This window comes from Acanthisitta chloris, unplaced genomic scaffold (genome assembly GCF_000695815.1).
Source record: "Acanthisitta chloris isolate BGI_N310 unplaced genomic scaffold, ASM69581v1 scaffold696, whole genome shotgun sequence".
Classification (NCBI taxonomy): domain Eukaryota; kingdom Metazoa; phylum Chordata; class Aves; order Passeriformes; family Acanthisittidae; genus Acanthisitta; species Acanthisitta chloris.
This window is the reverse complement of record NW_008679491.1, coordinates 8,952-23,545: the sequence shown is the minus strand read 5'-3', so window position 1 is coordinate 23,545 and position 14,594 is coordinate 8,952. Positions and strand designations below refer to the sequence as shown.

General features: G+C 44.0%; 1 protein-coding gene across 1 annotated transcript in view; it reads left to right on the top strand.

Annotated features, from left to right (window-relative positions):
* Positions 1-3,025: 3,025 nt before the first annotated feature.
* Positions 3,026-14,594, top strand: part of ERN1 (endoplasmic reticulum to nucleus signaling 1) — an 18,708-nt gene continuing 7,139 nt past the window's right edge. The window contains exons 1-8 of the mRNA XM_009077291.1: positions 3,026-3,140; positions 9,661-9,694; positions 10,655-10,727; positions 11,655-11,727; positions 11,872-11,994; positions 12,570-12,671; positions 13,093-13,354; positions 14,225-14,303. Coding sequence (XP_009075539.1) covers positions 11,724-11,727; positions 11,872-11,994; positions 12,570-12,671; positions 13,093-13,354; positions 14,225-14,303 — 570 coding nt within the window. The 5' untranslated portion in view covers positions 3,026-3,140; positions 9,661-9,694; positions 10,655-10,727; positions 11,655-11,723. The remainder of the gene's footprint in view (positions 3,141-9,660; positions 9,695-10,654; positions 10,728-11,654; positions 11,728-11,871; positions 11,995-12,569; positions 12,672-13,092; positions 13,355-14,224; positions 14,304-14,594) is intronic.

The following is a 14,594-nucleotide window of genomic DNA, read 5'->3' as shown; positions in this document are numbered from 1 at the left end:
TATATTGTTGTATCTTAGAAATAAAATTGCCTGTTTGTTTTTATGTCTATTATTTGATACAGTTGGAAGGAATGAGACCTTGTTTCCATGCTGTTACACTAACTCCCCAGCCTTCCCCAAGTGGCTGCTGAGATGCTGCTCAAAATAAATGAGCAATGTTAATATTGCATTGCAAAGGCTGTGGAATCATTGGGGGTTTTTAGGTTTAGGTCATAAGCTTCAGCAGTGTCAGTGTATTGCTCAGCTAGGGAATCTCAACTGCATGATGTCATCTGCTTTGAGAAGGATGAGGGGAAGATTTTCAGTGTGGTAGTGTATGTATTTCATCTGTGTGCAAGTACAAAGTTAGAAGTAAAGAAAAGCTAACAAATGAGCCCTGTGCTGAGTCTCACCCAGAGGATGATGGGATCGTTGGCACACAAGGTTGCAGTGACCACATCAAGGATCCTTCCCTGAAAAGCTTAAAAAAAGCTGTTGTGATTTCATGATTTTAGTCATATCTGAGAGCTTTCTGGGTCGTTCTGCCTGTGGGCAACTCTCAAGTGTTCATCTGGTTTTCAGGAGAGTTTCCATGAGTGACTTCTGCAGCTGTACTTTTCTTTCCTTGCTGTTCAGCTTGTAAGTGACTGGAGGGTAAGTGTATGGAAACGTTTTCATACTCAGAATGCAGAATGTGCAGAGAAACCCTTTGCAGGTTCATACTTTGGTCCCTAACCCTATCAACCTTCTGAAATGTTGGTAATCTAAAGGCAAAACTGGTCAGTGATGTTTTGATAAGCGTTTCAGAGGTCACATTTCTTTCCATAATTGCTGTAGCCCTGATGCCACAACAAATAGATCCTCAAGTGTTAAATAGGAAAGTGTCAAATTTAGGGATCTCTAGGTGCTGTTCCATGTGCTCTCTATTCCTGATAGGTGATACCCAACCACACTCATGGTGGCTGTTTCACAGGCACATTGGTGGTGAGGATGACACAGGTTTGTTTGTTTCTCAGTCAGAAGACAGGAAGGTGCTTTGTGAAGAATATGCAGATTCTGTATGATAAGAAGATGAAAGATAAAACTTGTGCAGAGAATAAGAAGTAGCCTAGAAAAGCCTAGAAATCCACCACACAGCAGATGTGGTGGATTTGCTCTCTGTTGTATTTCATTTGCAGCTAAACTCCAGCACTAGTCATTCCATCCTGGGTGTCAGATTCCCACCTGCAGCTTAAAGGAACGTCAATAAGTTGATTTCCTGTCTTTAGCAGCTGAGTGTTCCTGCTCAGCCTTGTGTCCCTCTAGGTGCAGTCTCACTGGTCACTGAGCCCACGAGCAGATTGGTGGTGGTGGCTGTGTCTTCCCCCTCTGGCTGCAGTCAGTGGCTCTGACTTGTCCAGTGCCTAAGGAAATGGGAACTGGACTAGATAATAAATCAACTACACCATTCTGAGTTGCTTTGGGAGTTTGTGTACAAAAAGATCTAAAGGACAAATTTTTCATGAATTTCTTTGATGAAGTGGCTACAATAGTTTGCTTTAATTAAAGGAGAACTCATAGCTTTACAATAGAGCTCCTCTTTGCCCTTACATAGCAATCAGCTCATGAGGTTAGAAAGCTACTCTTCAGTTCTGACTAGTAATGTCTTGAGCTGCATATTTTATAGGGCAGCATGGGAGAAACTGTTACTCACTGTCCCTGTCTGAACAGACATGGCAAAGTTTGGTCCCAGATGCAGCTGTAAATATTTCATTGAAGTGCAGATATCTGTGCAAGCTGCATAATCTAATTACATCAGGTAATGAAAGTTATATTTATGTGTTAAGGTACATCTCCTTTTTTTTCGGGACTTCATCAGTTCCTGCCAGTCTATGGTTTGTGTTGCTGATTTGTACTTCCATTTTTTCTGCACTGTGTATTTTACACTTGTCTGCTCCAGCTGATTATGACAGAAGCATGTACAATATTTACAGTTGCAACCTGAATGTTGGCAAGTTATTGTTGTATTGTATTTTCCTTTTAGCTTTACCTGAAAGTCTAATGCTCTAGCTGAATTGCACTATATTGTATAATTTTTTGAAGAAAATGATTCCTTTTAATTTGGCAATTATGTATTTTGCTTTGCAGTAATTCTAACCTGACTGATAATTAGTTTTTGCCATTTGAGTCATCAAGGACATGATTAATTATGTAAAATACATACACTCTCATTCCGTGTGGTAGGTTAAGGATTATATTTAACTGTGAAACTTCTCACATGTGGCAGGTGGCACACAGATGAGCAGTGCTGATACAGTCTACAAATGACAAGTTACTTGAACCAAAACTTGAGACCAAAATGGAAATAAGTCTTAGTGTGCATGGGATCATCTTTAGATGGAAAGAATAGACATTAAATTAACAACTTTGTCCTGCTCTGTGTGCTGAAACCCCTTGGACTTAGCCTCAGTGTTCCCACAGTGACTGCATAGCTCTGAGTCCTCTGTCTGTGTTCCCTTTGATACAGCTCCAGGCTCTGCAGTGCTCATGAGCTGCCTGGGCTGGAGGGCAGAGCTGGCACAAACAGCTCTGTACCCTGTGTGTAAAGAGTGACATGTCCCAGGGCTGAGTGATTAGGATGTGAAGTTGAGGTTTGAACCCTACAGCTTTCCCAGAAATGTCTGTGGTGTGTTCATACACAGAGACCTCCTTACACAGTGTTATTTCCCTACTAAAGGAATACAGTGTGGGGAGACACAAGGCATAAAAACACAATGAAGAGGCTTAACAGTGTGGATCTCCTCCAGCTCTAGAGCAAGAAGACTTTGATATAAAATTGGAAGTGGAGGCTGAATTAAAGCAAATCCCAGTTTGTTTCTAGGGGAACCTAGCGCAGTAAGTTTGATCGTGGCAACGGCAAACGAAAAGTAATCACTGATTCAAAAAGTCAAGAAGGTTGTTTGGTGTGTACACTCAAAGGAAGGGACGTCCTAGCCCATGTACTGTGTGTCAGTTATGAGTAAACTCTGTAGTAAATAATGATATTGAGCATATGGTTTTTCTTTTGCAGAGCACCAGCTCAGTAACTGTGCCAGAAACGCTGCTGTTTGTTTCAACCCTCGATGGGAGTTTGCATGCTGTCAGCAAGAGGACAGGAGCAATCAAGTGGACTTTAAAAGAAGGTGAGCAGGAGGTGTCCTGATGCCTCTACTCAACAGCAGCAATAACACTCAAATTTATTTGTCATTCCAACCATTGTAAGACCTGGTAAATACTTTCTTTTCTTTCTTAATTTTGCTCTTGCTCCAGTGTTAAGCTACAGTGTTTCTGGAGTCATGTTCATATTTTCATTTGCAGATTTTTCCCAGGTTTCTGTGAGGTTTTTTTAGGTTATGGGTTATTTTGTTTGTTTGTGTTTTCCCCTCAGAATGTTTAAGCTGCAGTGGTATAATTGGTAGGTGTCATGTTTGGTGGGAATGAGTGCAGCAGAAGCAAGCAGAGCACAAAAGAGATGTGTCAGCCTGTGGAGCTGAGGGCAAAGGGGGTGCATGATTCTGTCTCTGGAATATCCTACATTCACTGGTGCAGTGCATATCTTGCAGTCCTCAGGGTGTGTTTTCTATGTTAGATGATTAGGAACAACACAGATTTTTAAATGATAGAGCTGCACTTTGTAAAGATATTTAACATTGCTTAGTGACTGGAAGTAATTTTGTGATTTTAACTACTGAGCAGAGATAGGTCTTTCTGTCTTCATGGAAAATTTGGTGTTTAATACAGATTTGGTTTAGTGAGACTCATTACATATGGCACTTTCTCTTCAGTTCTGGAAATAAAACAGAAGGTCAGATGAAAGGAGTCAGTGATTGCATCATTCTGTCCTCTATTTTTAAACCTGATGTCAGTTTAGTAGGTGAAATGGTGGAAAATGGATTATGCATATCTGATGTCTGCAGAACAAACCCGTTGTTCTTTGTGAGGCCATTCATATTTGAAAGCAAATCTACCAGACAGAAACTTCACTTCTTCAGTGAGCAAAGAAGGCTTTTGTAGCTCCTCTTAAGAGTGAAAAGGAGGGGATTTATGGGAGCCAAGTGTTTTCTTGAAGGATCTTGGTTTTCTCCCCTCCTTTCCCTGCACTGCCTTGCCTAAAAGCAGTTCCTCAGCCCCCCCTGTGTCGTTGCTGTAGGGCATTGCAGTCCTGAGAGCAGCATACTGCAGTTGTCTTTCCACTGACACCAACACACACTGCATAGTCCTGGCCTAGAAGGATTTCATAACTTTGGAGCCAGATTTAGGAAGTGTCCAGAAGTTTTCTGAGGAAGAAACGAACACACTTTGGTAACGACAAGTGTCTTGGTCAAAGTGTGTTGCTCAAGGAACTTCCCTTGTTTAAGAGAAATTATTGCAAAACTCTTGTTGGTACAGTAGAACTGCCAGACTGGATTAGCTAGTTTTATAGAGCTTCTTGTTTTCTCTCTGTTGCTAACTATGTGTTATTCTGCCTCTTACGTACAGGAGGTATGCTCACTTGAGTTTTGCAAAGCACTTGTTGCCTGTAAGTTTGTTTCTGTGCCATGGAGCAGCACACAGGGGTCAGTGAAAGCAAAGTTGGTGGTAGGTGTCATTGCTACAAGATGAGTTAGTGAAGTGTACAGGCACAAGAGCCTGTGCATGGAAATTGGTGAATTACTTTGTCACGGAATGGGTTTCATTTGGCTTTGCAAAACTGTGTTCGTTGGTGGTCACCAGCAAAGATAGAACAGTGTTGGAAACAGGAGAGTCCTCAGCATCCTGCTGTGCTAATCCCTGGGGAGCTGTAGGTGTGCAGAGTTCAGGTGTTGGGTACTGTCAGCAACACTCTCTATTGGTACAGAGGATTACCTGGTAGGAGGTTGCCTGCATTGCAAGCAATGCTCTTCAGGTGCCATTTCACCCTGATTGCCAGATAATGATCCATGGGTGGTAGCTCCTGTGCTTTGAGAAGCTGGGGAGGTGACCTGAAGTGCTGCAGTGGCATTCACCAGGAAGGGAGCCTTTTATGACTGCACTTAAGCTGCAGGTAGTTAACAAAGGGCAATTCAGATACATTATATGTTCATTTGGGCCAAAAAACCAAGGCAGTGTTCATTATCAGGCAGTGCTTAAACAAACATGAAAATCTTGCCATGTGTGGCTTGTTTTAATTTAGCACTGAAGCTTATCTTACGTACCCAGAGTAAAATGAGCCAGTGGTTATCACCACAATAACATGTTTGGGTTTCCTGCCTTCATGTGGTGCTGGCAAGAAAGGCAGTCTGAGTACTTGTGCTCCCCAGAAAGCAGCCCAGAAATGGGTCAGCTAGGAATGAGCTCTGTCCCTCTGGACTTAGTCATGGAGGGTGTCAGTGCCTGCATTTCCTCTTGGCTTCCATGGGTCCTGCTCTGACAGCTCTCAGGAGGTCTGATTGATGCTGCTCCTGCCCTGGGCCTTGGAAAGCTGGGATGTGATTGGAAAGTTTACAGAAAGAGCACACACTCCTCCCCCTGATTTCTCAGAGTCACCTTTGCATGTGCTGTGGCCCCACTGGGACACCTTGTGCAGAAGTCACATTGGAAAGGGCAGTGAAAGGTATGGCACAGCTCAGGCCTGAGGCTGGGCAAGGCTCTTGGTGCCACCTCTGACCAGTACAAGGAGCTGAGAGTCCTGAGAGACCGTGGGACAGTAGAAATTTATGATCTTCAGTTCTCTGTAGCAATCAAAAACCTGATGGCCCAAAATCAGGTGAAAGGTTTTCATTTCTTATTACTCATAACCTAGGGACTTCAGTGGGCTAGTCCTGATAAAGCAAAGAAATAAAGACTGTGTCTCTTGATGGGGTACAATATATAGATTTGGAGGGGCAAATCTGAGGTCTGTAGGTCCTGCTTTAATGACAGTGAGTCTTCCCAGGCAAGAAGGAATGTCTTTGTGCATAGCTGTAAGCTAGTAAGGATGGTCAGAACAAAACTGTGGCAGATCAGTACTGCTCTCAGCAAATTCCAGAGCACAGTTGGTATCTCCAACCTCACTCACTGCAATTGCACCAGCAGGCAAGGATGACATGGCTTTGTTGGCTCGTTAGCCCAAATCTCCTGGCAGGGCCTCAGCTCAGGAAACCGTTTTTTCCAGCTCATTCCAGCAGGGCAGTGACTTACTTGTGTTTCAGAATCTCCCACTTCTCCTTTTCAGTCCTTGATCCCACCCAAAGGCACATTGCAGTGATGAAAACAGCTTTGTCTTGTACATTAAAAAGCCTCAGGTTTTGGTCAAGGGGCAAATTTTATCTTGGCATGTGAAATATGCAGAACAGTCAAATTCATTATGTTTAGCAATATGGTTATAGTTTCAGAAGTTGTGTATGTGGCTTTTTTCCATGTATGTATGCAAAACATGGGTTACCATTGTCTGGAATGTGTTTTGTACTTCTGCCCACTCCCAAGTGTTTTCTGGCCATGGTGCAGCAGAGCTGGCCTGGGACATCTGCCTGCTGCCAGGTCAGGGTGGTTATTCTGGGAGGTGTCACAGAGCCAAAGAATTCACTAAATCTCTGGGGTCATTATCTTAACAGGTTTCCAGTAACTGCTGCACTTGTGAATAAACTCTTGAGTTCTAGAACAAATCTTTATAGTCTAGGATCAATATCCTTTTAATTTGTTTTCTTAGCACAGTTATTTTACTAGTCCTTTTATTAACACAGGTGTGTGTTGCCAGTTCAGAATCTGCAGCTGGTGTGTGCTGAGTTGTAGGATTTTAGTGTTGGGGTCAGGAACACACTGCCCTAGTGGAGGCTGCAGGAAACAGGTTGGAAATATCTACAGAAAACTCAGCCCTTCCCTCCAGCACTGGAGATATTTACAGGCTCATGTCCCTCCTGACTCACCTCCCACCAGGCTCCAGAGGTGTTCTCACAGCTTTGTTTCCTCACTCAAAGCTTTAGGACAGGATATCATACCAAAACCTTTCTGCAGGACACTGCAGGGAATGGAAGCTGAAGGCAGACACAGCTGTTTTATCACAGTTTTGTCATGTTTTCTCTGCAGAGCATTTGTTCCAGTGCAGAATACTTACTGCTTTGTTCAGTGGTTATCACCACTGGTGTTGGTATTGGAACAGACCAGGCCTGATAGAATTACTTACCTAATTACAGGGAACTGCAGTTCAGGGAAATTTTGAAAGCAGCATGACGTGGGACAGCCCAGCATGTTAGCACTTGAAGGTGAGTGGCTGGGGAGGAGATAAGGCCTCAGTTCTCTGACTTTTGCAAGAACTTTTTCTGCTTGACCCACTGTGGAGCAAAAGGTGACTTCAGGTACAAGACAACTCCTTCTTTACTAGTCTGTATTTAAGCATATGAGAACCATTGTACGTCCTGGCAACAATGAATTAAACTCAAGATTCTCTTTATCTCAGAGTGAACTCTCATATCAAAACAAACTTTGAAATAGAGGTGGAATATGTTCCAAACCACATGAAAGAGAGTGTGAAGAGTTCATTGTCTGTCTTCAAAGGATCTTTGCAGAGCTACAGCCTGAGTTTCAGGGTCATGAAAGTGTTAATAAAATGAGAATATTTACATCACCTCAGTAGCTCCAAATGTGGAGAAATGGCTCTCCACAGCCTGTCTGTCCAGCTGGATGGTGCTCCTTCAGAAAATTAACTCCTCCATCAGTTTGTGTTCACTCCTTGTGAACAGCCTCATGTGTGGAGATTAATCAGAATCAGAAATCAACACTAAATGCTTTCCAGCAGTTCATACACTGCACTCAAAGGTTGCAGGAAGCATCAGAATAATCAGTGGTTTTGTTCATTAAAAGATTCCTACTGCTTTGTGATAACTCCTTAATCTGTTCCATCCACCTCATTTTTATCGCTGGATGTAAATCAGATTCCATTTGCTAAAGAAACAAGTAAAAGCAGATTTTTTTCCCTTCTGATGAAGCACAAGGTATTGAAGACATGGCACTGAAAAGAAGCTCAAGGATTTCTCGTGAGGCTGAGGTTTGTGTGCAGCACTCCCTGAGCAGTTGGGGCTTGCCATAAGTTGTGCACATCACCTGATCCACAAAACACTTCAGAAACAGAGCACAAGGCAGAGAGACATTCCTGGGGGTTCTGGCATCATCTGTCAAAGTGTAGGGGACATTTGTTGATGAAATTGGGAATTGTTATGAGTGACATTTTCCCAACAGCTTTCAGAACTGTAAGTTGGGGTGAAAGCTGAGTGCAAGGAAACATTGCACACAGATTTCTGTGGGTGTGTTCTGTCACTGCTGGGGCACTGTGTGGTCAGCAATCTCTGAGATGGTTGGAGCAGAGTGGAGCACTTTTTTTTGTTGATAAAAATAGGTGGCCCAGTCTTGGAAAATAAGCTGAAAACAAGCCCAAAAATGCTGTGCTCTATTATTATTCCTCCTTGTGTTTTCAGAGCAGGGAGGGAGATATAGGAAAGCATTGCTAACCAGACTCTGCTGCAAATGTCACGGACAAACCAGGGTCAGTTGCTAGAAAACATAATCTGCCTTCTGTAATTTCCTGCAATTGTTCAGGTTTTCCTGAGCATTCCTTGAAAAAACCCTGGAATACTGACATGTTTGGGGAAATCCCATTCTGTCTTTTTCTGCTCCAGTGTGTGTGTTGTATGGTCAGGAACTTTGGAGCTTGATTCAGATTGTGGCAGTTTTATACTGTGATTTCATATGACAACTTCACAGCACCATTTAGTTCAGAGAATAGACAGTCCTTGTGTTAAATGAAATGTCAAAGTTTCTAAAGATAATCCCAACAGGAAACATATTCTTGTGCTTTGCCTCGGCTGGCTAGAAAGGATTGTAAAGCAAATCTGCAGTGCTGTACTCTGACAGTGTCTGTGCAGTCAGTAATCACCTCAGAAACATGTTGTGCAGCTTGGTCACTGCTCAGGAGCCTTTGAGGAGATGTTTGGAGATAGGACAGAGTTGCCCAAGTGCCCTTGGTGAAAGCTGCTCTTGTCTAGCAGCAGTTCATTGTCTCCATGGGTGACAGTTTATTTTCTTACCGGGTGAGACACTCTCTAATCAGTTCATCAGGAGACTTGCAAAGTTTATTTACCTTGAGCAGCACTTGTGGGACTGGCATTAAATCTTGCCTCAGCTGGGGCAGGTGCCATTTACTGCTGCTTTGTGATGCTGTTTCTTTCACAAAACTGTGAGTGTTCCCTTCCCACCAAGCGTTGGTGATTACAGAAACTTTAGCCTGGAGTCTAATGTCTCTTTCTTCTTTTAGCTCATTTCACCTGGACTAAGTTACACTGAGTGGGAACTTGGTGTGTTTGCAATATACTCCTAAATAAGCTCACACATTTGTCTTGGAAGTTGTAGAGTGGGTCTTAGAAATCAGGGAACTTGTGCAGTTTTGGCCTCAGGATTGAAAATCCCACGATTCAGGGTCTTTTAAGGTCTCATAGTAATTTTGAGGTGTGTGGTGTGGGTAAAACTGAGCAAAGAACTCCAGGTTTAAAGTTTCCAGGTGCTTTGTGCTTTCCCATGTCACATCCCCAGTCCCAGGAGCAGACTGGAGGCTGCTGAGGGTGGCACTGCCAAACTCTGTGCCCCTCAGGTTGCAGACCTGACTCAGTCCTGTGTCTGCTGAGCTCGAGGAGTTGCTCTGCAGTGTTGTGACTGCTTCTCTTTCTCTATGTGCAGATCCTGTGCTCCAGGTGCCAATACATGTGGAAGAGTAAGTCTGTTTCCTTTATCTCATTTGCTGCTTGTTCCATGCTCACTGACCTCTTGAAATCTGGTTTAATTTGAACCAAAGCAGTTTGTGTTCCAGAGAAGTTCCACACCTTGCAGGAGTCAAAGATACAGGGAGGGTATAATTAGCTGCATGTAATAGCTAAGAAGACACATCCTGTCTGCAGCTTGTTCTCTGGAGCCCTCGCTCAGGTTTGGAGATCAAAGGTGCTAATTGTGCCACAACTGAGCAGCTGTGAAGTGACAGAGCTCAGGAGTGATCTCTGGGTTCTGTACTTACCTCAGATAAAGGCTAAAAATAGTGAAGCACAAGAAGCTCCAACCACCACCACTACCAGAACCTTCAAGTGACACCCTGAAGTTGTAATTTCAAAGTGATTCATCCAGCAGAAATCTCACATTTAGCTAGAAAATTTGGAGCTGTAGCTTCATATCTCTGAAGTCAGTGGTGACATCCTTTCTTTTTTGTGGTTTGGTTTTGATCTTAGAATCATAGACATTAGTGATTGGGTTTGGTTGGGTTTTTTTGTAGTTTGGGTGGGGGTTTACTTTACCTCTCAAATTTACGTAGTTCTGGCACCTCTGTTATTATTTCTTGCCTTCCCTGTGCTCTCTGGGTTTATTTGTTTGGTTTGAGTTTAATCCTGTGGCATTTAAGGGTATATGGATCTTGTTTAAGAGCTCTCACCCAAGCCATTCCCTGCCACATTTGGACCTCTGAATTTTCAAATGCATTAGCAATCTGATATCATCCCTGAAACTTCTTCCTATTTTAAAACTTTCAGTTAATAAATTAAACTTAATAAATGAAATGATGATACAAAGTAAAAACTGTAATGTCAGATGAACTCCTTTGTAAAGCCAGTGCTGACCATAGTTCTCTCCTGTTCTCAGAGAAGCACAGTTTGCTTCTAATTATTTCTAACTGCTGCTTAAATCCTAGGCCAGCGTTTCTTCCAGACCCAAACGATGGCAGCTTGTATACACTTGGTGGCAAGAACAGTGAAGGCTTAACTGTAAGTATTTTGTTTCAGTTCTCCCCTACAAAGTGCCCAGTCTGACAAATAAAATGGGTGTGGTATGTCCAAACACTGAATAATCTCTGTGTGATTTGATGGGAAAGGTGTACCCAATCAGATCCCAATCAGATATGTCTCTCTCACCCAAACACTTCACTTTCCAAACCCTCCTGCTCAAAGCAGGATCCTCAAACAGTCCCTGCAGCCACAGACACAGCTAACACTGGACTTTCATGTTTAGACTTTGTGGTGATACTCAGCTGAACTGTTTGGCTTCCCACAAGTTGTTTTTTCCTCTGGCAGCTGCTATGATTTCCCCTAAGTGCTTAAGTATAGTTAAATACTGTAGTATTTACTCACCACTCCCCTTACCCCCCAGTACAGCCAGACCATAACCTGCAGAATGATCCCTGGGTGGATCCAGGAAGCAGCAATTTCTTTGGATCTTCCCTTCATTCTGGTAATCTCCTCTGTTTTCAAATTAAAGTAATTTAACTTCTGTTTTCTTCCCTTCATTCTGGTAATCTCCTCTCTTTTCAAATTAATGTAATTTAACTTCTGTTAAGAATCACTGTTATAAAATAGTTGGAAATTGCTCAGCGGTTCCATCTGCAGTTACTGCTCAGTCCTGGGGAGAACCATTTTATGCTCATCTTTGGTGAGGCACTTACACCACAGTGTCCAACCAGACCATTTGTAGGTAGACAGACCTCAAACCCACAGAGTCTTGGCTGTGGCAGTTCCTCAACTCCACCTGCATTTCTCCCTCTGCTCTGGGTTTGACCTGACATTTTGAGTCCTCAGGTACTGAAATAACACAACCAACCAACCAAAAACATCTCGGCCTGTTGTGTGAGCAAATGTGGAGACCATCACATCAATGTGAAGAACCTTTTATTGACTGTTTGTTTGCTTTGCCCCTAGAAACTTCCATTTACCATCCCCGAGCTGGTGCAGGCGTCTCCGTGCCGCAGCTCAGACGGGATCCTGTACATGGGTGAGCACAACCTCCTCCCCCTGAGACTGTGAGATGCTTGATTTGTGCCCAGTGCATGAGCCTAAGGAAAAAGGAGCCTGAAGCACTGGGTGGGAGTGCAGCTGTTCCAGCTGAATGGTGATGTGGCTTAATTTCTGCTTTCAGGTAAGAAGCAGGACATTTGGTACGTGGTCGACCTCCTGACTGGGGAGAAGCAGCAAACCTTGACCTCCTCGTTTGCAGAAAGTCTTTGCCCGTCGACATCTCTCCTGTATCTTGGGAGAACAGGTCATAGGCTTTTTTGTCTGTAGCTCAATGGGGGTGTTAAAGTTTAGGCTCATAACAAATGATCCTGTGAGCAGTTCAGGTGTTCCAGCTTATTTTTTAAAAAAACTTGTGTCAATTAAGATTTTAGACTGTGCACAGAAGCATCATTAACTCTTTAGCAGCACACAGACACTGGTTTTTAAACTTGAGCAGCAGGCACAGTTCATTATTCCTCTCACTGGCTAAGTGGCATTTGCATTCTAATTACCCATGTGTTCCAGCAGCAGCTGTGAACGTTTGTAACACACAGCTTGAATAAAAACTGCCTAGAGAAAATGGAGCCAGAGCATATCCAGTGACATTAGCAGTGCAGTGTGCTGAACAGCTGGTAGAGTGAGACCAGCAGCAAAAAGGACTGAGTGTTGCAGACTGGTTCTGTATCCCCTTTGTTAATGGTTCTGTAGGTGCTGGGGAAATGGGACTCCCAGAGCAGCCAGTGGTGTGTGTGGTGCTTTGGGGAGTGTCTCAGCTGTGAGGTGATGGGTTCTGCTCTCTCACAGGTTTTTTTGTTTCACAGACTCTGTATCTTTTCACAGAGTACACGATCACAATGTATGACACCAAGAAGAAGGAGCTGCGATGGAATGCCACCTACTTCGACTACGCAGCCACTCTGCCTGATGAGGACATCAAATACAGTGAGCACTGAGCTGCACTGGGGCTTGGCATGCAGGCAAAAATATTCTGATCCTTTCTGTCATAAGCAGCTCGGACTGTCTGTCTGGTTCCTGTGCAGCTGATCTGCTTTTGCCAGTTCTTATCCTTCACACGCTGCAGTATGTAAATGTTATAATCGCACAATAATATATTTATTGTTATATTGTATTATATCTGAATATTAGAATTCCATCATTATAAGTAGCTATCTGTTAGGTAACTTTGGGTAAATTGAGTCTCAGAAGGTGCAGGTGAGAAAGGGCAGGAGAGGCAGCAAACCTGAGCTGTGGTGCCCACTGGGCAAACCCCAGTGCCTGACTGTGCCAGCTCTGCAGGTGCCAGTGTCAGGGTGTTGCTCAGGCTGTGTCTGCAGCAGTGCAGGTAACTGCAGGTGTGTTGCAGAGATGTCCCACTTCGTGTCCAACGGGGACGGGCTGGTGGTGACGGTGGACAGCGACTCTGGGGACGTGCTGTGGATCCAGAACTACGCGTCGCCCGTGGTGGCGTTTTACATCTGGCAGCGCGAGGGGCTGCGCAAGGTCCTGCACACCAACGTGGGCATCGAGACCCTGCGGTACCTGACCTTCATGTCTGGGGAGGTTGGACACATCACCAAGTGGAAATATCCCTTCCCCAAGGAAACGGAGACCAAGAGCAAACTGACGTGAGCATCGTACTCCCCTCGTCCTCCATCCGACAGAGCTTGGCATTAGAACCTTATCTGTGCACACTCAGCTGCTCTCGGGTTGCAAGATGGGGAAAAGAATACAGAGAAGCAGCTCTAGTTCTCCAGCTGTTATAGAACATTTGATCTTTTAATGTCTAAAGTCAGAGACAAAAACCCCCAACTTATCACAACCTTAGCAAGTGTTTGTTTGTAATTCTCTCAGATGTTCTGTGTGGAATAGTTTCTTACAATGTGGAATTAATTTGTTGTTCCTAATGTGAAGCTTTTCACATTATAAAGATGGTGCAGAGCATTTTGGCAAATAGCAGTTATAGAAAAACACAGAAACAGGACATGTGAATAACTGTGCTATGAATAATGAGCTAACAGTGCTTTATGGCAAATATATAGAAAAACACAGAAACAGGACATGAATTATGTCAAGTGAATAACTGTGCTGTGAATAATGAGCTAACAGTGCTTCCACAGTGAAGAACAGTTTCAGAGGACAGCACTGCTGCAGTTTACTGCTCCAGGCTTCTCACGAGAGAAGTGCTGGTGACTGGGGAAACCTGTGCCCTTGTTCTGCAGCATTGTGCCACCCAGTATAGAAAAACACAGAAACAGGACATGAATTATGTCAAGTGAATAACTGTGCTGTGAATAATGAGCTAACAGTGCTTCCACAGTGAAGAACAGTTTCAGAGGACAGCACTGCTGCAGTTTACTGCTCCAGGCTTCTCACGAGAGAAGTGCTGGTGACTGGGGAAACCTGTGCCCTTGTTCTGCAGCATTGTGCCACCCAGGTTTAGCTAAGGTGGTCAAGCATCCATGTGCCTACTGCTAACACTGAGTGTTTTCCTCCAGGCCAACCCTGTACGTGGGGAAATACTCCACGAGTCTGTACGCGTCGCCGTCCATGGTGCACGAGGGAGTGACTGTGGTGGTGAGTGGGGACTGCACGGGTGGCATCACCCCTGTGGCAGGTGGCTGCACAGAGCCAGTGCTGCCCTGGGCTTGGGAAAAGGTTGAAATGGAAAAATGCATAAAAATATGTTAAATCAAAATAGTAAGTAAAGCCCTGAAGGCTGTGCACCTGCAGAAATCTGGGGTTATTGCAGATTGCTCCCAGGACATGCACAGCAAATGAAGTACTTGTGAAGCAGTTAGCAGTGAGCCCTGGAATGCATGGCCACACTGCAGGAGTCAGTTCAGGTGTTGCAGAGCAGTACCTGCA